The sequence below is a fragment of the Thamnophis sirtalis genome, unplaced genomic scaffold (assembly GCF_051295495.1).
Source record: "Thamnophis sirtalis isolate CommonGarterSnake01/CBP01778 unplaced genomic scaffold, rThaSir2_p1.2 scaffold_3, whole genome shotgun sequence".
Lineage (NCBI taxonomy): Eukaryota > Metazoa > Chordata > Lepidosauria > Squamata > Natricidae > Thamnophis > Thamnophis sirtalis.
Genome location: NW_028261383.1, coordinates 5,316,478 through 5,343,206, shown reverse-complemented (window position 1 = coordinate 5,343,206; position 26,729 = coordinate 5,316,478). Strand labels below are relative to the sequence as shown.

At 39.5% G+C, this 26,729-nt stretch overlaps 1 protein-coding gene across 1 annotated transcript in view; it reads right to left on the bottom strand.

Moving 5' to 3' along the window:
• Positions 1 to 8,139: 8,139 nt before the first annotated feature.
• The window catches only part of LOC148047057 (vomeronasal type-2 receptor 26-like), a 35,682-nt gene continuing 17,092 nt past the window's right edge, over positions 8,140 to 26,729 (bottom strand). Inside the window, exons 5-7 of the mRNA XM_087707711.1 lie at positions 15,918 to 16,215; positions 11,535 to 11,661; positions 8,140 to 9,041 (exon numbers count right to left, since the gene is read on the bottom strand). Of these exons, the coding sequence (XP_087563837.1) occupies positions 8,140 to 9,041; positions 11,535 to 11,661; positions 15,918 to 16,215 (1,327 nt within the window). The remainder of the gene's footprint in view (positions 9,042 to 11,534; positions 11,662 to 15,917; positions 16,216 to 26,729) is intronic.

The window sequence follows — 26,729 nt, the reverse complement described above, 5'->3', positions numbered from 1 at the left end:
ACCATATGGTGTACTAGTATAAAAAATGCTCACGTTAATATCAGCATCATCAACAGGAATAACAAAATACCCTTTTCTATTTAATTCTCTTTTCCCTGACAAACTTATTGAATCTTAACCCAATACTGATCCAAAAGTAGAGGCAAATGATCATTACCATTTTATTTTAATAGGTTTTCTGAAGATGGGATAGAGATATTTCTCCACTAGGATTTAAACATATGATTATTTGTAGCAGAACTTATTTTCACCACCCCAGTAGCAGATTACAAAATAATTCAATCATTAACCTGGAATTATCCTAATAGGAAGAGGATTTTTGATAAGTGACCTAGAAAAGCCATTCTAAAAACAAGCCATCCTCTCTCCCTAAGTTCAGGTATTGAATACAAATGAACATATATAAATAAGACCCCCAAAAGGTGGATTTCACTGAAATCAAAATGATTCAAGAAATTACTCAGGTCCCGAAATATAGAAGTAAGTGGAAGAAGAAGAAAATAATGAGTGTATTAGAACTGCATATGGAGGGAAAGCAACAATATCACACTGAATAACTTACAATTGAATCTGATTGGAAGGATCCATGCTGAAATTTAACATTCTATGTTGTACAGTTGATGCCCTCATCACTATACCAATGAGATGATTTCCTGGCATATAAAAGCTCCAGGCTTTTTGTCCATCTTGGCCTTCGAAATTCTGTGGGCACTTCATTCTAAGCTTCCCAAAGACCGGCTGGGACAACAGCAGCATTAGAAGCAGAAACAGGACTTCCATAATTCATGGGGCTGTATTAATCCCCTCCCTGTTTCTAAAGAAGAATTAAAAGAAGAGAAAGCACTCTCACAAGATGGAAATGTCAGATGAAGAACAGACAATCTGAGCTTCATCTGGAAAGGAGAGAAAGTACATTCCACAGCACAGTCCCTGCCTGTCCCAATGTCTAAGTGTGAACTGTGGCATTTATCCTTTTCTGATACAAGTGATTCAGCCTGATGTTTACATCAAAGGCAATCACTGGTAAAGGAGCAGAAGAGGTCTCAAAGATCAGGATGGTGATAATTATGGTGAGGAACAACTTCTCCTCTGGAGATCCTTAAGTTCTTTGGGACTCCACATGAAAAATGGTAGCTGGAGAAAATCATGGTAGTGAAAAATCACAGATACACCCCTTAGCAATAGCACTTAGACTTATATACCACTTTACAGTGCTTTACAGCTCCCTTGAAGCAGTTTACAGAGTCAGCCTATTGCCCCCAACAATCTGGGTCCTCATTTTACCCACCTCAGAAGGAGGGAAGGCTGAGTCAACATTGAGCCTGGTGGGATTTGAACTGCCAAATTTCAGGCAGCCCGCAGTCAACAGAAATAGCTTGCAGTACTGCCTTCTTAACCACTGCACCACCAAGGCACCACCAAAGAAAGCATGTAAATAGCATGTAAATGTAGATGTTTTTAAAGAAATAGTGCAATAGAATAAGCATAAAGAATAAAAATTGTATTTCTTTACAATCCTAAAATTTACCACAATCAGACCCTAATTTCCTTCCAAAAAGCCTATATGATGAGCCGATAGACAGAGAAAGGAAGCAGTATGCTTTCTCCCATATTTGGACATACCAGGGGTTGTGACACACACACACACACACACACACACACACACACACACACACACACACACACACATATTTCTGAGGTTTTCACGGGTGTTAGTATGTAGGTCTTTGGTTATTCGGGTTTTCTCCTGCGTAAAATTGTCAAGACACCTCCAATTTTACATGGGAGAAAACCCGAATAACCAAAGACCTATATCTGTGTGTGTGTGTGTGTGTGTGTATATGTGTGTGTGCGTGTGTGTGTGTGTGTGTGTGTGTGTATGTATATATGTATATATGTGTATATGTGTATATGTGTATATGTGTATATGTGTATATGTGTATATGTGTATATGTGTATATGTGTATATATGTATATATGTATATATGTATATATGTATATATGTATATATGTATATATGTATATATGTATATATGTATATACATTCTGAGTATACAGGAAATACATTTTTTAAATACTAGGATCCCAATAGGTTGTTTCTGTAAAATGCAACCTGAGATATTGATTTCCCACTTTCTTATAGAATTTACATTGAAAATAATAGATGTATTATATCTTCTATTTCTGGAGCTCCGCAAATACGAGTATATTCATTGTAAGGGATTTAACTCAATACTTGGCAATTTGGAAGGTACATTTGTAGCATTTAATGCATTTAAAAGTGCCAACTTTACTGAGGATGGCTATATATTTCTCTGTTTTGAAAATTTTGGATTCTTTGTGCTGCAGCATTTTTCTTAGTTTTTTCCTCCATTTGTAAAAAAGACAGGGAGATTACAGTTTCTAATATAATTTGTCAGCTGTACATTTTAAGACTTTTTAAATTGAAATTTGTTTGTTCTAATCGAGTTTTTAGACTGACAGTTTCCACACCATGAATTTCATTTAAAAATTACATGCCCTAATTTTATAAATTGTATAAATTCCCAATTCAGCTCTCAGGACAGCAGTTGAAGTCCTTTCATCCATCCCTAAGATACTTCTTAGATGATGTGATTGGATTTGTTCTAGAAGTGGTATAAATTAAATCCCAAAGTTCAGCTTAATATAAATGCATGGTGGTGACATTGGCCTTCTCTACTTTAATATTTCAGGCTAAGAAAGTTCCATAGCTATGATTTTTTTAAATTATGTTTATACTTCTGAATTTAGAATAACAGTTGAAAGGGATTTTGGAGGGCTTCTAGTCCAACCCCCTGCTTCGACAGGAAACCCTACACCATTTCAGTCAAATGGTTATCCATTTGTTATTATTCTCTTTAAAACTTCCACTGTTGGAGCATTCACAACTTCTGGAGGCAAGCTGTTCCACTGATTAATTGTTCTCACTGTCAGGATATTTCTCCTCGCTTCTAAGTTGCTTCTCTCTTTGATTAGTTTCCACCCATTGTTTCTTGTCCTACCTTCAGGTGCTTTGGAGAATAGTTTGACTCCCTCTTCTTTGTGGCAACCCTTGAGATATTGAAACACTGTTACATGTCACCCTACCTTTTCATCAAACTTTCTTTATTCAACCTATATGTTATATATGCATTAAGGAAAACTGGATTTTGAGATGAGTTTTATTTTGAAACTGGAGGAAAGGAAAAAAAAGGCATCAACAATCAATATTTTGCTGTTGACACAAATTTTATAGTCAAAAATGCAAATGATCTTCAAACTCCAGCCTTAAAAGTAAAGGGGCACACAGAAAAGGTAATGTCAGCATTCCAAATATCATGCAGAATTAAATCAGTCCAAGACAGAGCTATCCTTAAAGTTCCAATTCAATAAGAAAGACATGTTGGCACATCTGTGGAAAATGCCAATTCTGAAAACTTCCTGGGATTCCCACCCAGTTGAAAGTTCATGATCTTATCCCCACACCCATAAATCCATCACATGGTCCAATCTTCTTCAGCCACACTGGCATTTCCACCCATCTAGTTCCGGTCAGATGCAGAGGTGCGGAGACAAAAGATGACCTTGGCTTCTAGAAAAGAATAATAACAACACATTCCACAATTCTACTCCTTTCTATTCCCCCCTCCCAACTACTACACTAATGGAACAGCATAGGAAAATAATAGAGAGTGTGGCAGGCCAAAAATCCTAAAAGGAATATAACTGCAGGCCTGACAGGTAACTAATATTTAACATGAAGAAGGTTAACCTGAACTCTTTTTCAGTTCTGTAATTCTTCTCCCAATGATGTCATTTCAAATTTCATTCCATGTACATAATTTCAAACTTTTTCAGAACCTCTTCCATGGATTAAGAGTTCTGACCTTGCTACCGGTTTTTTCATAATCCATTCACAGAATATAAAAAAAACAGAGTTGGAAGACAACTTGGAGGTTATCTACATTGAGCAGGAGACCAAATACAATTTCAGACAAATGGCTGTCTAGTCTCTTCTTCTCCAGTGACAGAGCACACACTGCTTCTGAAGGCAAACTGTTCCACTGGTTAATTGTTCTCACTGTTAGAAAAATTCTCCTTAGTTATAAGTTGCTCCTCTCCTTACTCAGTTTCCATCCATTGTTTCTTGTCTTGCCTTCTGCTACTTTGAAAAATAGCTTACCCCCTCTTCTGAAATGGACTGACTGATCTATCTTTGACAACACTGGAGAAATGATGTCATGTCAGAAAATTCAAGAAGGGTGGAACTCATTGTTATTCCATACATCTAGAGCTGATGTTAAGAAAGAGTTACAGTAAATATCCTAATTGGGCACCTTCTTTAGGATGGATGGATGGATATTCTATATGCAATAAACATTTAATGGAAGAACACCTAATATTCTATTTAGCAAGTAAGGGTAATATGCTGTAGTGGTTATTAAGCTGGCTGAGAAATTTAGCCAAAGAGGGCTGATTGACTGGTCTTCTTGAAACAAACAAGAACAATTGAATTTGTTGTCATATTCTGCTTTGGATTCTGTATTCACCAACATTTTTATTAATTATTTTGATGAAAAGAGAAAGGGAAGGTATCTTAGAGCTTGGGATGGAGTTCTAATACTATAGAAGACCAAAGGGGCCATTGACGCCTTGGACTATGAGTGTGTCCATGAGGTTGCCTAAATCAAGATGAATTAAAATATTTGTAAGCATTTATCTGGAAATGGAGTGAAATATTTCTTGAAGGACTGATTTATTGCATTTTTAAACAAGCATCTATAGTAGAAAAGGGGCGTGATAGCAGAAAGGCCAGTCTAAAATTAGTTATGAAATACCAAAAACATAGACCAAACCAGGAATTCTGTTTTGAGCCTTCTGGTTTAGAGTAGGACACTATTTTTTTTTTAAATTAATCCTTGTATTTGCCATTCACAGGATTGTTTTCTGAAGTGGCAGTTGATTAAACTCCCTAGCGAGAAAAAAGAAAGGAAGAAATCCCCAGTGCCTCCAAAATTATAGGGAAGAAGTGGGACACCTGCCACAGCTCCTTTGCAGAGCTAGAAGTGAGCCTGTAAACAAGAACTGACTTTCAAGGTTTCACATCCTTGGATGTTAATCAAGGAGGGGCAAATATGGTTTTCTTTTGAAAGAAATCAAGGCTGAGATGTGGCAATGAAAGAACAAGCAACACTGGTTAACTAAATTCCACGTTTGCTGCAGTCATGAAAATGCTCCTTTGCAGTGTGAGAAGTTATCATCCAGCCCTCTCCCAGAAAAATAAAATATCATAGGAAATATTGAAAAGGCAGAATATTTCTCTGGATGTGAAAAGAAAGAAACAGTTTTAAAAGACATAATAGTTGCCTGTAGCTTCCTGCCCATTCCCACTGGGCCTTTGAAAAGGCCGGCTAGCCCCCTTTACATAATAAAGACTTCTCCACTGCAGCTGCAGGGGGAAGGAATGTTGGAACTTTACTCAACTGATCACATGGCATCTGAGAACTCATCTATACCTGGATTCAAAACAGCCTAGAGAGTAGCCCCTGCATGGCCCCATGGGAGTCTGATAACCAATCAGAATACATTTCTTACACAGGAACAGGAAACAGAGAAGTGGGACTAAACAGGGTATAAAAAGCCTAGCAAGCTCCTCCTTCAGCCCTTCTCTTCTTCTCCAAAAACATTGAAGCATGTGATCATCTTTTCTGTTCAGGGCTCAAGCCATGTGGCCCTGTCCAACAATAAACCATCTTTCCAAGCAGCCTCCATGTCTCCAGTGTCTTCTTCCCCACTTGGCGATGAACCCAGAAGGACATTTCTTTCAACAGCAGATTTAAATTCTAAATCATGGGAGTCAAACTCTTTGGCTTGCCTGAGACACATTGAATGAAGAGGGACTGTCTTGGGCTACATATACAATATGTAGTATAGATAGTTAATGTTTATAAATAACAAACTCCCTTTGTTTTTTTAAAACATTTTATTATATCTTGTCAGGCCATATTACTAGCTGCTCAGGGCTTCATATGGCCTGTGGGCTACAGATTGGACAAGTTTATGGCCTAAATGGACTCAAATGCTCTTCCCTGAGAGTCAAGGCAACCCTGGATCTCAGGCTGGGTCTCCTCTACTTTTTCTGGCTCTAGGGCAGATTTGGCTTTTAGCAGGAGATCAAGGACCCGCTACAAAATGGTGGATATAATGGTGTTCCAATCTTCAGAGAGCACCTAGATCAGATCTAGAAAATCAAAATCTGGTTTTCAGGAACTTGCAGCATATTAAAAACACCCATTGAAACCAGCATGTTGCTACCTAGAGAGCATGCAGGTAATATATGGGGAAATCTGTGGAAGGAAGGCCAGATTGATGGAAATAGTCACAAACCTTTTCTTAATTTCATTGTGACATCAGACATGCCCCAAAGGGGTGGAGCTTGCAGCTTGACCTTTTGATGCTGATTTGATCATTCTGGCAGAAACTGTGAGTTCCTGCAGATGTTCTTTTATACAATTCAACAGCTTTATTACAATTATAGTGCCAAAAAACAACAACACACAACTAAGAAAATTCACTGAGATAGGGCAGACAATCATTCCTTGAACTAAAACCTTAAGCTTGATATTTATTAATAAAGAATAAGAAATACTATGGAGAATTAAATCTGGGAGAGATAAATGTATATATAAACAAATAATTTAAAAACACATATGCATTATGTGTAAGTATGTGTGCATAAAGGTACAGAGAACACAAAATTAGACAATGAAAACATATGTTATTCAGTACATGTCACAGTTTTGTGCAGTGGCAAAGCTATCAACAGGAATGTAGCAAGCTAATCAATTACACTTTTTATTGTTTGTGTGAGAGTGTAGCCCTCTGTAGAGTTCATGGTTGGTGATTGATAGCTCTCCTTGAGTGTGTGCAATAGATGAAAAAAAATAAGGAGAGACACAAATATGATGCAGATTAAATCATAAGTGGCTATATTACTATATTACCGATTGTAAAGACAACTAAGATTCTTGAAAACAATCATAAAATTAGGTTGAATTTATGAAGATCCCATATTTTGGTCTTAATCTGATTCCAGATAAGATCATTGTGGGAGGGAAACCTCATCGATGTGTGGAGTTGTGTGGGAAGTGTTTCAATAGAGGCTTTCCATAAAAAGGTCCACCAGAGAAACATCATTGTTGACAAGAGGTTTAAGCAGAGGAATTTCCTCAGTTCCTCTTAATGGATCCGTAAAAGAACAAATATGTGTGATGAATGGATTATGGAAAGACCTTTAGCAAAGATGGTATGATTAAATGGGTAATAAACCTTGGATGCAACATAATGTTTGACCAATGGGAAAATATGTGGAGTGAAATTTACACTGAATTATAATTTGAAAGACAAAGCTGATTTGATGTACCGGTATATCATTGGTATTTAACACCTGACAAATTGTCCAAAATGAAAAGAAATGTTTCAAATGTATGTTGGAAATATAAGCAGTTTGAAGGCACCTTCATCACATTTGCTGGTCATGTAAGAAAGTTAAGAAATACTGAGACCAAATGGGATAAAATGTATTTCATATTCATAGAATTCTCAAATTGAATGTACAATTGAATATACAACTTTTTTCTTCTAGGTTTCATGGACAAACAAAATGGAAAAAAAATGGAACTTTGTTCTTATACATTATAGCAGCAGCAAAACCTCTTTATATCTACAGAAATGGAAGGACTCACAAATACCAACAGTGGAAGAATAGATGGTGAAGTTAATGGACCTGGCAAGGATGGCAAAATGGATTGCTTTGATTAAAGAAAAGACTTTGTCTAGCTTTGTTTCTATTTGGAGCTTATGGATATCTGCAAATCTCTTATGTGATGTTTAAAATCAAAAGGTGGCTTTCAGATTTCACTCTCTGCCCCTCTTTCTCCTTTGCTCTTTCAGACTTATAAAATCAATGAAAGCCCAAATATGATTCCTGAATAAATTGTGATATGATTTAGAAAAGTAATGTAGCCTAATGAAACACTATTTGTGTAGACAAATTTGTAAATATCCAATATTTGGAAAATCAGGGAAAAAATTTTTAAGTTACATTCCTGAAAAATCAACCCAGAAGAGTTGCATTCTCTATTTTACTTTTATTGCTAGGTGTTCCTTGGTGTTCAGATCTGGTCTTAGTAAAATAATATAACATTTGGGGATGAAGATGCAGCCCAGCAGCCCAGAATTGGAGGCCAAAATGGAGAACACTTGCACAGCAACCATATATTTCCCCTTGGTGCTCAGATAGGTAGGCACAAAGGATATCCAGACACTGCAGAAGACCAGCATGCTGAAGGTGATCAGCTTGGCTTCATTGAAAGCCCCAGGCAGGTTTCTGGCCAGGAAAGCCACCGTAAAGCAGATGGCAGCCAGGAAGCCCATGTAGCCCAGGGTGATGTAGAACATGACAACAGAGCCTTCATTGCATTGCAAGACGATCTCTCCAGGTTGGGAGTGCATGTCAGAATCTGGAAAAGGGGAAGAAATTCCCAACCAAATGGCAACAATGGCAATCTGGACACTAGAACCAAAAATAACAATGGAGTTGGTCAAAGCTTTTCCCAGCCATCTCCTCATGGTGTGTCCTGGCTTTGTGGCCAGGAAAGCCAACACTACTGTGATGGTTTTGGCCAAGACAGAAGAGACAGCAAGTGAGAAAATAATGCTGAAGGTTGTTTGACGGAGAAGACAGGTGGACTTCTTTGGTTGACCGATGAAAAGAATGGAAGTCAAAAAGGAAAGCAGGAGGGAGACCAAGAGGGTGTAGGAGAGATCCCGGTTGTTGGCTTTGACAATGGGAGTTTCTTGATGTTTCATGAAAATCCCTAACACCAGGGCAGTTGTGATGGAGAAACATAAAATAAAAGAGACTAGGATGATCCCCAAAGATTCTTGGTAGGACAGGAAAGTTATCTTCTTGGGGATACATTGATCTTTGGCCATGTTTGGATGTTGATCTTCAGGACATTTCAGGCATTTTTTTGCATCTGAGGAGAGGTAAAACAATATCGCTGGTACAACATTTCATTTTTCCAGTTGGTGAAATGCCTGTTTTGGGTGAAAACTCCTCCACATGTGTTTAAGGGGGATACTTTATAAACATGATCATAATGGGAAGAAATTAGAGAAATGGACACCAACCTCCCCTAGATCACAAGCCTTTCACAAGGGGATGAGGGAATCTCCACGCCAATGAACTTAACTGGTATTCAAAGGAAATATATCTAGGAATCACCTATTTCTATAGTTTAAACTTATTTTATAGAAATTATACGTCAAAATGAAAAGGTATGAATGAATGAATGTAATGAATCAGTGTATGGCTCTTTCAATGCACATTTCTACCAACTCGAGGATCAGTGAAGTTTCCTCTTTGAAAACCAGTATCCTTGTCCACTTTTGGTGGCAGCTGGCAGAATATCACCAATGACCCTAGCATTGATGTTCATAGGAACAGACTGATGAAAATGGAGTGACAGTGGTATCAGGTAAGTCCCACCCTTTTTTTAAATTAACAAACATGTAAAATACGCACACACAAAACTTAGACGTACACCACATTTACACAATACAATACAAACAGGGGTTTCCTGTTCTTTTTAATAGCAATTATCAATCGATGCCACTCACCTTATATTATTTCCCCTTCTATTGTATTTCATTCGGATTTCACCATTCTTAACCCTCTTATTTTACTCATAACTATTATTTTTGAGTTTTGTTATATTCCTTCATTGATTCTTGTTTCTTTCCTCCATCCACCTATACCATTTATCCCATATCTGGTAGAATTCTGATTCTTCTTTTCCCTGGATTTCTTTAGTTAGTTTGTCCATTTCAGCACAATCCATAACCTTTCTTATTATTTCATCTTCACTTGGAATTAATTTGTTTTTCCATTTCTGGGCCAAGGCAATCCTTGCCGCCGTAATTATATGTGATATTAAATACTGGTTTTCTTTTTTGTATTTCGCAGACATTATTCCTAGTAAAAAAACATCAAGTTTCCATTCTATTTTAACCCCTGTTATTGCCTCCAGCCAATTTTTGATCTTTTTCCAAAAGTTTTTAGCCTCCTAAAAGCCCACCATAAATGTAATATGTTCCATGTATTGATTTGCATTTCCAACATTTTGGGGAGGTATTTGTTAAGATTTTAGCTAACCTTGTTGGTGCCAGGAGCCATCTGTAAAACATTTTGTACTGGTTTTCCTTGTATGCAACCGATAATGTCATTTTTAAGTTTGTTCCCCCAAATTTTTCCCATTTGTCTAATTCAATATTATAGTCAAAGTTCTGTGCCCATTTTATCATTGGTTCTTTCACAATTTCCTCTTCCATTTTATACTTCAGGGGAAATTTATATATTCTCCCTATCATCTTTCTATCTGCACTTTGAATAATTTTATCCAATTCATGTGGTTCTGTTCCGATGTCATTTAATTTAGTACCATTATTGTATTTAGTTTTGATTTGGAGGTAAGTTAGCCAGTCAATTTTCATGTTCTGTTCTGCCAATTCTTCAATTGTTTTTAAATTTCCCTGTCTACCAATTAAATCTCTGTATCTTAGGGTTGTTTCGGAAAAATGTTCCACAATTAAATATGATAATTACAATAAATTAGTGGTACAAATAAAGAAAGATTTAGAAAATTGGAAAAATATTCAGCTCTCACTCATGGGATGTATAGCAACAATTAAAATGAATATTTTACCAAGAATCTTATTCCTGTTGCAAGCCACACCTATTAATCCGGGTAAAAAATACTTTCAAGAATTAAACAAAATAAGGTTCATTTGGCAGGGACGAATAGCAAGGATTAAATTAAAGTCAATGCAAGACAGCAAGTAGGGAGGTTTAGCATTATCAAATTGGGATTTATATGCATCAGCAGTATCAATAACATGGGTGAAGGATTTGATAGAGCTAAAGAATAAAAGAATTTTGACCTTAGAAGGCCATGATTTGCAAGCAGGCAGGCTATGGGATGATAAAAATAAAACACGCAAATACTTTCGAAATCATTTAATTAGAAGAGCATTATTGCAAAAATGGCTCAAAATAATAATAAAAAGCCACTATGTGGAAATCCTGAATTGGCTATCATCGACAGAAAGGATGACCCATCCAAATTTTATAGATTTGAACAAAATTCTAGGATACAGAGAAGTCCCACCCTTTTTCTAAGTGCACCAAGATATGACATATGCAGTCCAGAGGGATGGAATCTACGGCTTGGTGTCACAGCAAGTTTTTGTTGTCTTGGTACATGAACATGTGGATGCTGCAATTCTCCCCAGAGCATCAATTTTCTCTCCCTCTCTCTTCCCCCCCCTCTCTCTCACACACGTACGTACATACATACACACACACACACACACACACACACACAAACAGAGACAGACAGACAAACACACACAGAGAGAGACAGACACACACAACTCCTCCAAAATCTGCCTTTTCCTCCATCGTCACCCACCTTCAGAAGTGGAGATGGTACCTTCTGCACAAGGAAGACAGTCATAGCAGCAAAGGGGTTCTCCTTCTTGAGGCACTTTGACAAAACCTGGGTGGCAGCTCTCCACACACTGGGAAGCAGGCAGGGGCTGAGCAGAAAAAAAAAGTAGAAATCAAGCAAATGTGATTAATCTCATTTACTTGTGGCCATGAAGATTCAGGAGAATAAAGTCATTCTTCAGTTGTGGCCTGAATTTGGAACTTCAAACAAATATCCTGTTCTGGTGACTGACACAACTCTCTATTACTACTTTATACTCTTTATTCCTTCTCCAGGGTTTCCCAGGAGATTATTCCATGAATGGACTGGATCAATGGAAACTAATCAAGGAGAGTAGCAACCTGGAATTAAGGAGAAACTTACTAACAGTGAGAACTATTAAACAGTGGAAGAGCTTGCCTTCAGAAATTGTGGATGCTTCATCATTGGAGGTTTTCAAACAAAGACTGAACAGACATCTGTCTCAGATGGTATAGAGTCTCTTACTTGAGCATGGGGTTAAACTAGAAGATCTCCAAGGTCCTGTCCAACTCTATTCTGATTGACTGAGGTCTGGATGCCCTGCCAGTCCTTTGTAAATTGTAGTCTGATTGAATACTAAGGAAGTTTCTACATTTGCACCTTGACTGACAGAAACTGCCTGAAGACTTTGCTTTTCTACTGCCTCTGTAAGATGCAGCCTTCCGGTTGTCCCAAGACCATGAATAAGATAGAATTAAGTTGTCTTAAATTAGGTAGTTATAAGTATTTGGCAGGCATTTGAGTCAGTAAAGTTATTAAAATTTTAGAAATTAAAACCTTTTGTCTCTTACCTTGTTCGGCAAGCTGAAGAGGGCAGTGCCATCTTGCTCAATGAAAAGCTTGAGGTCTAGGGATCCATCTCTTTTCAGACTCCCAAATTTCTTTCTCATTATGGATCCATTAGGGAATATTATGGAGCTCAGAATATTCAAATCAGCTGTCACATTGTTGTTCTCATCTAAATGTACTCCATCCATGGAAGAGTTGTAAAAATGGGAGCTTTGCAGGAAGGGGTGAAACTGGAACAGGTGAAAGAGGAATAGCAAAAGGAAGAGATGGAGAAGAAGGTGAAGGAGACAAAGGAAGACAAGGAAAAGAGAACAAATATTGCCCATGTTTATGGCATGGTGCCTATGGTGAAAAACCGATAGAAACTTGAGTGGTGGCACAGGTTTTTTTTAGACATATGAAGACATCCTACTCATTTTGAATATCAAATGAGATCTAGTCCTTTAAGAAGGCAAATCATTGTGTTTGTATATTAATAATAATAAAACTGAGCTGAATGTCATTTCAGGAAAAATAAAACTGGCAAAGAATAGAATGTTCTAGTATAAAATGAAAGGGCACAAAAAGAAATACTCCAGTAAACTACAAATAGTTTAAAGTCTCTCTGTTGGACACATGATATAGCTGTAAGTTCAGACTTAACTTGGCATTGTCCTGCACTACAGTTTTTAAGAACTTATAATTTTAATCAAATTTCTTTTAGAACTTTTAAATACATACTTGAAATATTCTTGTTTTGTACCTAGGAGAGATAGGCAATTGCATTTTCTTAAAACTCAGCAGGCCACATTGTTTCCATCTATATGTCCTGTCCATGAATTACAGGACAGTCAAGTAGAGCAAAGGTCTCCAACCTTTTGGACCCCAGGGACCATTAAATTCATAATTTTAAATCCTGTGGACCACTAATATGATCTGGGTGTGCAGGGCTAGATGGTCATGTGACTTGATAGGAGTGGCCAACTTGATGTCACTAGTCATTCCTCAGCTGCTTGCCCAGGCTCCTTAGGGCCCCAACAGGAAGCAGTAGTTGGAGCTAAGTAGCCACCATGAGAAAGAGTTGGCCAAACAGCTCGTTTCAAATTGGATCTGACTGAGAAGGAGGCTCAGCAGAAGCATCTCACTGAGGAGTATGAGCATAGGCTTTCCAAGCAGAAGGAAGACCTGCAGGAGTGTAAGGCCTGGAGGCTCAGTGTACTGAGATGGTCAGGCAGTTCCACACGGTGATGCAGTCCCACTGGAACAAGGTCCTCTGTCTCTTTGCCACCAGTGGCACTTTCCTCCAGCCTTTGCCCAAAGGCCTACAACAGGAGGCAGAAGCAGACCCCAGGTCAGAATTTCTCCCCTACTCCAACCCACACAAAAAGAACCCAAGGGGGAGACTCTCTGCAGCAACAAAAATGTTCATTGCACGTATCTGGCCCAGGGGCCATCGTTTGAGGAGCCCTGATTTAATGCAATATAAAAAAATGGAAATATTTTTTTCTGTGGACCACCAAAATTTTCTTGTGGACCGCTGAAGTGGACAATAGAGCCCTACAATGGAAAAAGTAATACCTGCCATGGTTGCAACCCATGAACTTCCAGCTTGTCTCCATCCTTCTTCTTTATCTTCCTGCTTCTAGAAGAGTATGCAGCATTTAATGCCTGTGCCACAGCCCAGACAGAGTGGTATATATGATAGTTGTCTAGAGATAAGTTTTTTTCCTCCCCCTCCTGGGTCAGTCGGGCTTTCAGTTTCTCTTTCTCAGTGCACCTGGTCCAACCTTTCTTGGCCAAGGGATGCTTTGAATATGAACAATGAAATGCTTTTTCTACAAACCTCTCAACAGATTCATAAAATAAATGAAAATAATCATGGGTTGCCCATTTTTTTTGGAGGGTGAAGAAGGAAAAAAAAGCAGAAGTGTAGAGAATATCAGGTGTACAATATTTCAAATCCAGCATAAAATCCCAGCTAGCTGTAGTGATCCAGACTTTGCCACGAGTGGATGCTTTCACCATCTGAACTAATTCCTGCAAAAAGAGTACTCCTTGTACAAAGGTACCTGGCTCTCCAAAGAAAACAAAGACATTGACTTGCATCCATTTGTAGAATGGATTTAAGTCAATTGTCACATGGTGGGCAGCCACAGATATTTTATTTGACAAAACCACACAAATTCCAGTCCTTATAAGCAGGGGAGTTAAGGTTCTCATGAAGATTTCCCCATCGTCATTATCTGGAGCAAGGATCCCAATTAAAGTCCATTTGAAATGCTGGAGGAGTCTCACAATCCCCGAGTACTGAGTTTCTTCCGAAGGGACAGAGCGATAGAAAAAAGGGAACTGAGTTTTATCACTCAGTACAGATGAAGCAAAAGTAAAAGTGATCTGGAAAGGAAAGGGGGATATTAAGGTTTTCTGTTTGGTCAGATCAAGGCCAATTTGGTTAGCTATACAAATTGAAAGTTAAAATGATGCTCTTTATCTTAGGGAAAGGTACCCCACCTTTTTCACAAAAAGGAACTTTTACAGGGAAGCTGCTTCCCATCTCACTTTGCCAAGCCCAAAAGCAGGAATCTCACTTTGGAGGCCATTTCTCTTCTAATGATTGAGACCTCTTGAATCATCCAAACTTTCACTTTCACTTTATTAGGATTTGTATGCCACCCACTCCCTAGAGACTCATTGTGCCAAAGTAACCATTAAGGAGGACAGGCTAATCCACCTCAACAGGGGCTGGGTAATGCTCTGCAAATGCTATTATTAAAGGAGAATTTTTTTTACAATTAGCTGTTCTGACCTGGGCTTCCTGATACAGTAAAAAGCACACACTTAGTCCCAAAAATCCTCTTTTTGTTTCAAAGGCTGTGAATTATGTTCATTCACAATGAGGGAATCCAAATGAAGATCCAATATTGAGTCCCAAAGAGTTGTGAGTTCTGCTGTAGGCTGGCCAAAGCCCTTCAGGATAGGGCTGATACGCCTTTATCTTCCTGGAAATGCTGCCAAAGACTTAATTGGCAGTTAGTGTAACAAGGCCACATGGAGCAAAGTGTCAGAATGGAGCTTCAGAATGTAAACTGACCAGCATGAACCAAGTCGCTTCCTGCAAGGGCTCATGTGCCTTTGCTCCTCCTTTATGTCCTATGGGGAGAGGGCAATCACCTCTAAGCCTTACTCTGGAGTCATCCCTTCTGTCTTAACTGTTTTTGCCTTCTGGCAGCTTTGCACATGCACACACTGGGAACAGGGTGAGCCTGTTCCTCTGACTCCCTACTGTTCAACTCTGGAAACTCCGAAGGCAGCACATAACACCCAGATGGCCTTGGCCCCCTCTCTGCAGAGCCCTCATCTGAGCCTTCCCCAGACTCCAGGACTGTCTCGTGTTCCTCCTTAACCTCCTCACTGTCCGATTCTGCTCCCAACTCTGCAGGCTGCCAGCGGACCACAAGATTAGCATTCATGGGTCACCAATCAACATTGGGATATTATGCTGCTAATATTTCAATCATATTACTGAACTAGATATGGTTCCATGCACACAAACACCTGAGGGATTTTGTAGGTACCCAACATAGTTGAAATCTGGATGGAGATGTCCATGGCAGCCCCTTCAAGAAGAGCCAGGATATGTTTTGACTTCCCACAGGTGTAGTTGGGAATGTTGGCCTCTCCATTTGAAATCAGGTCCAGCAGAGCATCTGAAGTCATTCTTGTATCAAGGTAGCTTTCCTGGATTGTGTAGCCCAAAGTGATGTTGGGTAAGAATTTTGGATCCTGGTTGATCCTTTGGACAGCAATGAGGAAGGACAGGAGTTTCCAATAAAGTGGTGATCCTTTTCTACTACTACATGACACAAAATGACACAAAAATAGACTTGAAAACAATATTGAGTGATTATGAGCTGCTAGGCAGGAAAGTTAAGGAATTAGGTGCACAAGTAGTTTTTTTTATCTGTACTGCCAACAAAAGGTCAACATCCAGTAAGGGAACAAAGGGCTCTAGAAGTGAACCACCAGCTAAAGGGTTGGTGTTACCAAAATAACTTTGGATTCCTGGACCATGATCTGCACTGTCTCCATGATGGGCTTTTGGCATCATGGGCTGCACCTCACAAAAACTGGGAATAATGTTTGTGGGAAACAACTTGCTCAACTTATTAGGAGGGCTAAACTAACTAAACTTAAACTAAAATTGAAGGGGAAATGTAAGTAATCTTTAGGATCTGCAGGATGGGAAGGAAGATAAGCTCAAACACCAAATAGAAGACATCGGAAACATACCTAGAGTCAGACATAAAAATCTCAAGTGCCTATATACAAATGCACAAAGTTTGGGGAACAAACAGGGAGAACTTGAATTATTAATACATGAAGGTAGATATAATATAGTTGGAATTACAGAAACCTGGTGGGATGAAACCCATGACTGCAACATACTGATAGAAAGATACAAACTGTTCAAAAAAAACCCAGACCCCATAAGAGGGGAGGTGGATTTGCACTATATGTAAAAGAACACTATATTGCTACAGAAATGCATGAAAGCAAACATAAAAACCTACTATAAGGCATATGGGTCAATATAAAATAAAAAAAGAATGACATTGACATAAATGTATATTATAGGCCACCCAACCAAGCAGAAGAAATAGATGTCCTTTTTGCTAAACAGTTAACAACTATATGTAGGAAACATACTGCAATATTAATGGGGGAATTCAATTAGCCTGACATCAATTAAAAGACTAATTCCACACCAAGTGAGAAATTGAATAGGTTCCTGACCAACCTAGCTAACAACTTTGTTGTCCAAAAGGTAGAGGAAAGAACTAGAGGGGCATACTGGATTTAATTCTTACAAACAGAAGAAGTGATAGAGAGAGTGAGAGTCTGCAGGAACCATGCAATATAATGCAAACACAACCAATAAAACATAATGATACCAGAGTCTTAGATTTTAAAAAGATCTGATTTTAGAGAGAACTTGGGAAAAATTCCTTGGATGAAGATCCTAAAGGGGAAAACAACTCAAGAAGCTTGGGAAAATATTATCATAAAAGTTCAGTCCAGCACAATACCACTGAAAAAGAAAAACAAGAAATCCAAGAAGAAACCAGCAGGGCTACACAAAGGTCTCTCTGATAAACTGAAAGATCTTGGGGAAAAAAAGGGATAGAAACAGACCCAGGAAACTATAGACTAACATAAACAAACAGAAACAATCAGCCTAACATAAATACTCCAGAAGATACTGGAAAAGATAGTCAAAAAACAGATCTGCAAACATCTAGAAATGAGTAAAATAATAACGAGAAGTCAGCATGGATTTGTTAAAAAGAGATCATGTCAAACCAATCATATTTCATTCTTTGACATTGTGAATAAATTAGAAGACCAGGGAAATGCTGTGGTCATAGTATACTTAGACTTCAGCAAAGCATTCAACAAAGTAGACCACAACCTACTTCTTGGTAAGCTAGAAAAAAGTGGGATAGATAGTATCACCATCAGATGGATTTGCAACTGGCTGACAAACTGCATTCAATGAGTAGTCCTTAATGGTATATGTCTACATGGAGGGAAGTAAGCAGTGGAGTACCATAAGGCTCTGTTTTAGACCCAGTACTCTTCAACATCTTCATAAATGGATTAGATGAAGGAACAGAAGGGGAAGTTACTAAATTTGCAGATGGTACTAAACTGGCAGGAATAGCCATCACCCTAGAGAAATGGATCTTGACAGACTTGAACTCTGGGCCCTATCTAACAAAATGAAATTTAATGTAGAGAAAAGTAAAGTCTTACATTTAGCAAGAAAAACCAAAAGTACATATATAGACTGGGTGAAACTAGATTTAATAGCAGTACATGTGAGAAGGATCTTGGAGTCTTAATGGACAACCAATTAAATATGAGCCAGCAGTGTGTAGGGGCAGCCAAAAAAGCCAATGCAATCCTAAATTGCATTAACAGCGGGATTCAGTCAAGATCAAGTGAGGTACTGTCACAGAGAGAAGTGGTTCAAGCTATTTTCCAAAGTACCCAAAGGCCCGACAAGGAATAATGAATGGAAACTGATCAAGGAGAGATTCAACCTAGAAATAAGGTGATTTTTTTCAGACAGTGAGAACAATCAACCAATGGAACAGCTTGCCTTCAGAAGTGGTTGGAGCTTCATCACTGGAAGCTTTCAAGAAGAGACTGGGTTGCCATCTGTCAAAAATGGTGTAGGGTCCTCTGCTCGAGCAGGGGCTGGACTGAATGACTTACAAAGTTCCTTCCAGCTGTATTATTCTGTTCTGTTCTAATTGCAACCTATCAACATCAACCTCTCCAACAAACACATCTATTTCATTGCCCCTTTCTTTAAAACTAAAATCATTTACAATGGATTTATAACTACTGATGGAGCCTCAGTAGTTATCCAAGCACAATTCCAAGCTATGTGGAATATTTTCTGCCTACTATCATTGGGAGGTGGAAGTTTGATCTTATTTTAGGGTCAGCACCTCTTTTAAATGTGATTCTTATTTCTAATCCACCAATCTCTGAATTCTGTGTATGCATTGCAAAGATACTGAAGATTTTAAAACAAAACAACCCTGAAATAATGTGGATAAATATATTGACCAGCACAAAAAAACTCTGAAATGGGTTTCCCCCCCCCCCCAAGATTGCAAAGTTTTGCAAGTCCTGGCAAATATACTGTATGAATTAGGAATGAGCATTATCTGAAATCCTGTCCAACCAACATTGCTGGTTCCTTAGTTATGTAGATTTCTTCACAAATCATTTGACTAATATTCTTTTTTTTTAAAGCAAGAATAAAATGAAGCAGAAACTGCTCGTTTGATTTTTTTTTTTTAGGACCTTTTCCCTTCTGCCGAATGTAAGAAATCATTATCAGTTTCCTGCAAGATATTTGGAGCAGTTTCCTCCTCATTCCTTCTCCCTCTCTTCCTCCTCTTCTTTCTTCCCCTTCTCATCAATAATCAAGTTTTGCATTGATACAGCAACAAACGGTCAACAAAATGGTGCAGCCGTGTTTGCTGTAAAACAGAGAAATGCTGTTTGGCAGAAAGACTTCTAATCTGTCTAGCTTGTCAGTCAGCATTATGGCTTACAGCCACATCAGTTGCACCACAGTAAATTCATCTCCATGAACATGGGGCAACGATTGACCCATGGAGAAGAGAGGGAATTTGGAAAGATCCATATTTTACTAATGCAACAGAAATCAGATTAGCTAGAAAACCAGCGTAGACTTACTGTTCTAACATAACAGAGGGAGAGGGAGTCCTGTGGAAATTAATTAGTTGAAAAAGAGTTTTCATTCCACAGGTGAGGCCACCAATGAGAGCATCTCCTGGTTTGTAATGATTCACTGGTTGTTCCCCATCCCGCCCCAGAGTCAAAGGGCAGGGGGTCTTCCACATCCTGGAGGCTGTGTCTGGAAGGAACAGGAACAGCAGAAATAACGAGTGCAACAGAAACATCCTTCTATACCTGCACTCTCTCCTGCCTTGTAACTGCATTGTTTACTCTGCAAGCAGAGCATCTTTCAAGACAAACCTTCAGTGGCTTTTGTAGTGCAGAGAGAGCTCAATAAAAGGCTAACTTCTGAGAGGGTGAGGCGATGTTCATCTACACAGCACCTGCCAAAATCTGACCCAAGGTGTTTATGCAGCCTAGATGCTGGATTACTTCATCTTGCACCCCAAGGGGTGCGGCATCAACATGAAACAAGGAATAGCTGTGATTTGGAAAATTGCAAGGAGAAAAAACATCACTTTTGTAACTTCCTCCAGAGTGCATGGCCTAAAGTGCTCCATTGAGAAAGAAAGTTTCAGAAAGTCTGCCCCCCCCCCGCCCAAAAAAGCAAGCAAGATCACAGAGCGCCAAGGACCCCTCATGTCAAGGGGTGGGCTTCAAAATTTTTAGCAAGAGGTTCTCTGCCTGGTTGCTGGGTGGGTGTGGGAATGGCCATGGTGGGCATGGTCTAGTCGGCCTCTTGCACCATAGAGGGTGGTTTGCCCGCCCTGGGCTTCCGGAGGCTTTCCTTGAGCCTCTGGGACAGCAAAAACAGCCTCCCCAGATTCTGGAGGCCAGAAACAGGCCTTTTTCCAGCCTTCCTGAACTTCCAATAGGCCCGTTATTCACCCTCCTTAAGCCTCTGAATGCGCCCTGCACTTATATGCATCTAAAACGGGCTATGTGGGGATTCCTGGGAGGGGACAGGTGGGGAGTATGGGACCAGCTAGAGTGGGATTTGGGAATTCTCTGAACTGCACAGAATCTTAGCTAGAGGTCGTCTCGAACTCCTGTGAACCCCCAGCAGCCCACCATTGCTCATGTCAACCCTGAGCTACACATATTCTTTATTGGGAAAACACCACCAAGACAAACTCAAAAAGCAAGGCCCCTTGGCCATCTGTTGAACTAGTCAAAATTCAAAAAGAAAAATGGTAACAGCTGCTGAAGGAGAAAGACAAAGTAGAACTACTCAGTCTTTTATTGTGGTGAAACTGGCAAAGGGGGAGGAAATGCAAAGAATCAAGTCACACAGAGGAAGAATTGGCTGTTCACTCGTCTTCTCAATGTCATGTTTGCCAAGATGAATGAAGAAGGGGAAAGGGGGATAATTTGAAATCAGTAATCAGAAATCATCATAATGATTCTACTCTAACCTAGGGAGAGAAACTCCTGCTATAGTTTCCAAGAATTTATATTGACCTCAACTAGCCTTCAAGAGATATTCCCTGAAAATCTAAATACAATGGATATAAAAAGTCTACACACCCCTGTTAAAATGGCAGGTTTTTGAGATGTAAAATCAGAAAAACACACATCACTTCATATTTTTCCTCATCTTTAATATAATGTATAAACTGTACAATTTAACTGAAAAACAAACTGAAATATTTTTTTGGGGGGAATAACCATTTAAAAAATGGAACAATGTGGTTGCATAAGTGTTCACACCGTCTTATAAGTAGGGATGTGGCTATCTTCTGAAATAACCAATCACATTCAAACTAATGTTAAATAGAGGTCAGAACACACCTGCCATCAATTAAAGTGATTCTGATCAAGACTATATAACATTCAGCTGTTCTAGTAGGATTTGTATTACAATATATAATAAGTGGGTTATCAGAAATTTTCAACATGGGTGTTTTCCATTTTAACATTTTTACCAGCAACACATGGACATTATTTGTCATAGAACTTGGGATGGGATCCTAATATTGTAGATTTGGCACATTAGAAAGTGTCAACAAGTCACTTTGATCTCCTGTCACCGTGATGGCCAACCTATGCCACGTATGCTGGAAGTAGCAATCTATCTGGGCATGGAAGCCATCACCTGATGCTCTTCTGGGTTCCAGCACATGCCTACACAGCAGCTAGCTGATTTTTGTTCATGGTGGAGCACCACAAACCGGAGGAGCAGTGTCTGGGTGCGCATGCACACTCCAGACTCCTGATCTTTTGGTTTCCGGCGCATGCATTTGGGGCGGTAAGTTGGTTTTCATGCATGCATGCCACTGGAAACAGGAAGAGCAGGCGGTTGTTGTGCATGTGCACGCCAGAAACCAGAAGCACAGCTTCCCGGCATCTGCATACATGCTGGTTATCTTCCCTTCTGGTTTGTGGTCAGTGGTGGGTTCCGTATCCCATTCCAACTGGTACAGTTGGAACGGGCCTGGCGTCACTCACAGGGATGCATGCAGCACACATGCACATCTCTGTGGCATGTGCATGTGTTGTATCTGCCAGCGACGCTCATGCAAGCCTCCAGCTGCTCGGCGAAGGCTTTAAATGACAGGTAAGGAGCTCAGGTGGGTGGATTGACCCGCCGAAGCATCATACCGGAACAGTACCCAGTGCTCCGGGCAGGCTCCAGTATGCCCATAGAGGGGCATACCGCCTGCAACCCACCACTGTTTGTGGTGCTCTGATACATGTGTGCATACACATATTTAGTGCCGAAAAGGTTCACAAGCATTGTCCTATCACTTACATCTTCGCCATGTTGATTGATCCCTCATTTTTCCTTTTAGGTTTCCCCACCTCTGGAATTCAGTCTATCCACCCTGCAATATTGCAGAAGATGGTGGTGGTGGGGAATCACCAATATGGAAATGAAAGTTATTTTAGGCTTTCAGTTTTAGGTGTGTCCATAGAGCTGTTTGGGTTGAGCTGGATTAACAGGAGGCGTTCTAGTTCTACATTTCTAAATCTCTGTATGGACATCAGCCTTGTTTCCCCATCCAGTGCTGATGACAAAACTCTCCTCTCAGAAACCAAAGAATGCCTGGAGCATCTAGTCAAGAAAATCAAAGAAGAAAGTGAAAGTGTTGGTTTTTAACATCAAAAAGATCCAGCTCATGACCATTGCAAGGGATGGAAACGCAAAATAGAAATTGACAATGAAGAGAGAGAAAGCATGGAAATAATAACTTTCCTATGATTTGCGGATTATTCAAAATGGTGAAAGCAGCCCACAAATAAAACCTTGAATTGCACTGGGTCACACAACAATCAGAACATGAGCTGAATATGGAAAAGCAAGGACCTCAGCCTGGTAATCTAATGTAGGTTATCCAGCACTATTATGTTCCCCATACATGTGTTTCCCATAACATTCTTGCCGATCAGAAGCTCGCCTTTAAAGAATCTAAAGTGGACATCTATGGGTGACCAATGCCTTTAGGATTTGAATTAATTCCCATCCCAGAAGGTGTTCTTCATCCAGACCCTTGGTCAATTTATTTCTTGCTGTACAATCTTTTCAATGGGAGCAGCAACTGACCCTAGCATGAGTCAGACTGCTTCAGCACCAAAATGGGATACCTGACACTAAAGCCTATGAGCTAATGCAAGCAGAAGATTGGTGTGTCAGAGAAAGAAGGGTCTGTCTCCAAGGTGGAAACACCCATACTTGGTGCTATTAGTTGCTCACAGTGGAGCCAAAGTTGAAGGATAGACTTTGGGGATTCAAACATCAAAAAAGAAGAATCCGCCCAGTAAGAGATTATGAAGAAGAAAAGATCACAAGGATAGCAGCAAGCTGCATAGTAACCAAAAAACAAAAAACAAAATCTATGGGTGATCATCACCAATGATCTCCTAGGTGAAAGAACAAAATGATCAAAATATTTCAAAAATTAGCCTTGTTTGAGGTCTTCTGGATCGCTTAAAGAACTTTGACCACTTCCTTAGGAATCGTCAGCTCAAACTCCTCCCATCACACCTCCAGACCTTCCCCAGTAAACTAAAAAAAGCTTCAAAATATAAAGTTTATCCATGTGTTGGATGAATATGAAAGGACAACAAAGAAAGCATCAAGGGGGGGGGAGATCTATCCATTCTATCTCTTTCTTCCTATTAAGCAAATGATACAGTCCATAGGCTGTCATTTCCGTGCTTGTAGTCAGCTCTCACCCAAAAATTGATATTTCTAGAAAAAAATGGGAAATAAAATTTTAATTCAGTCACAAGCAATTTTAAATTCAACTCCAATTTAGAATTCATATATGGAGGTCTCTTCCGACCCCCTCCTCCATCCAGTAACGAATGCAAGCTTAACTGGAATTTCACAGCACTTTATTAACAGGAAACATAAACCTCGGTGGCTGAAAGTCCAAGCATAAGAAACAGATAAGAACCTTGGCAGCAACTCAGACTTTGACAGAGACAGATAACAGCTTCTCCAGCGTTACAAATGAAGTTGAATCCTGCAAAACCAGACTCCTCCCAGTCTCTCCTTAAATACAATATTGAGAGGAGCCTAATTGCAATAACCTGGGTCCAATTATCTTTTGTAACTGCGTAGCTGTTCTCTCCGTCGATCTGCCCGGCACTCCTGGGCATCCAGGACCGCCTCCCTTATCTCCTCGTCACTACTCCAAGGCATGACATCAGGAGCACACGCCCTTCAGCTCTCACCACTGTTCCATGCCTCAGGCACCTCCTGGTGGCCAACCAGCCTCTCTGCGCCCTGCTCAGAGTCAGAACCCTGTCCAGGGTCCTCCACCTCTTCCAGAGTCAACTCATAAGGCCCCTCGCTGGCGGAGTCTGTTTGCAGCTCCAACGGCTCCTGCTGGGCCACAATAGCGGTCTAATAGAAAACACAATCTCAAACAGGCCCAGCTCTTAACAATTGACAGGGTTCAAGGGTCCTGATTACTTAATTGGAATAAAGATAACAGAGAGCACTAGAGTTAGATAAGACACAGCCTAAAATGTCACCAAACCTCTTGGTGGTGGCTGGCATCATCTCCAGTGGTCCCAGGAGACAAGATCCCACTTTGAAGTAATCATCTGGCTCTTGAACTATGTTACTTTTTGGACAAGACCTGACAGGAAGGAGCACATCCACTAGAGAACAGTGTCCCCTGGGGGTGTAACTGTTATTTTTCACTAACATGTTTTTTTCCCAGCTACTCCTGTTGGTTTTTTATCAGAAAAGAATAAATACCACAGTCTGTATGGCAGAAGGACAGGGAGGGTCTGTGGCTTTGAATGTCTCTATCTTTCTTTTCCTAGTGAAGCTCAGTTTGTCCATGTTGGAATCACGAAACTCACTGGCATTTCCATCTTGTGAGAGGGCTTTGAATTCTTCTAAAGCTGCTTCTTGTTTAAAAACAGGAATGGGATTAATTATGGGTGTCCTGTCTCTGTTTCTGCTACTTCTGATGTTCCAGCCAGTCTCTGGGAAGATTAGAATGAAATGTCCTCTGAACTTGGAGCACCAGGATGAAAAAAGACCACGGAGCTATTACAGGCCAGGAGACCATCTCATTACTATCATCACCACTGCAAGAAAAATATTGCGTATAACAACATTGCCTTTCAACGTGGCTCCTTCAATTCAGTCTGAGGTGTAAGTTGTTCAGTGTGATGGAGTTGCATTCCTCCATTTGCTTCTAGCATTCTCCCTTTTTTTTCTTATTTCACTTATTTCTATATTGCAAAACCTATATAATTTGCTGAATCACTTTGATTTTCATGGCTTCTCTCTTTTGCCTTATTTTATGGAAAAGATTCAAATCTCAAAATGGGAGTGAGGACCTGAAAGAAGTCTAAATGAAATATTTTTTCTCAGTCCAATTCTAAGATATCTCTTGAATACTGACTTTAGTTTAAAGTAATGAGTTGTAGTCACTCGTATTCAATGCCTAATTCTTATACACATACATATACATACATACATACATACATACATACATACATACATACATACATACATACATACATATATATATATATATATATATATATATATATATATATATATATGGAGTGGGGTTTTATATAATTTCTTTACTGGATCACTTATGAAACACCCTTTTCCTCATACGATGATTGAATGATATTGTCGGGGTTGCAAGTAACACCCTTAACCAATGAAGACTCCAAGGCCAGCAGTTCTTCAAAGTTTCATTGTATTAGAGATGTCAAATTGGCACATCTAGGAAAACCGGAATCTGAAAGCTCCTATGTTTTCCCCACCCAAAGGAAAGTCAAAGCTCTTTCCCCTGCACCCACATGTCCATCACATGTCCAATCAATCCACCCTCCCAACTGGAGATGCTTCCCAGTCATTTAGAATCCCAGATTCTTACATTTAGTGGAACACTATCTAAATCCCAGCTCCCAACACTCTTTAAAATGAAATGGTGATGAGTGACTAGCATTTGCATTTGATTTTGGATCAATATTAGCTTAAGACTCACAAGGCTTGTGGAGAGAAAGAAGCTTATATTGAAAAAAAATCTATTGTTATGTAATGATGGTGATGATAACATGAAAACCTTTTTTTACATTAGTATACCTTGTGATAAAGAAACATTTCTACAGTACATTTTTAACATTCAAGTGGCCAGCAAGACTCCCTGGCTTCCACAGAATATCTCACTTAGCTACAACATTCATGACAATTATTTGAACATACTTCACACTTCAGAAGCCTTGCTGGACATACTCTCTACTGGAGAAGCTAATGTTCCCAACTACAGCTGTGGAAGAAAGGACAACATTTTGGTTCTTGTTGATGCAGCTGCTGATGACATCTCTACCCAGATTTCAACATTAGGTGGTATCTACAAAGTCCCACAGGTTTGTATGGCTAGTTCTTTGATAAGTAAATTGAGTAAGGCGATTGGTGTATAAGTAATAGATTTAATCATATCTTCTCTTCAAAAATTGAGAGTTGCTTTTCATTGTGGCTATTTTAGGCATCATGGTTAGGGATTGGTAGGGGGAGTAAGGATCAAAGCAATGGGAACCTTTTATGACATCTTATTGCATTCAGTCTTCTCTTTTTCACATTTGCGAAGGTCAGGAGAGGCT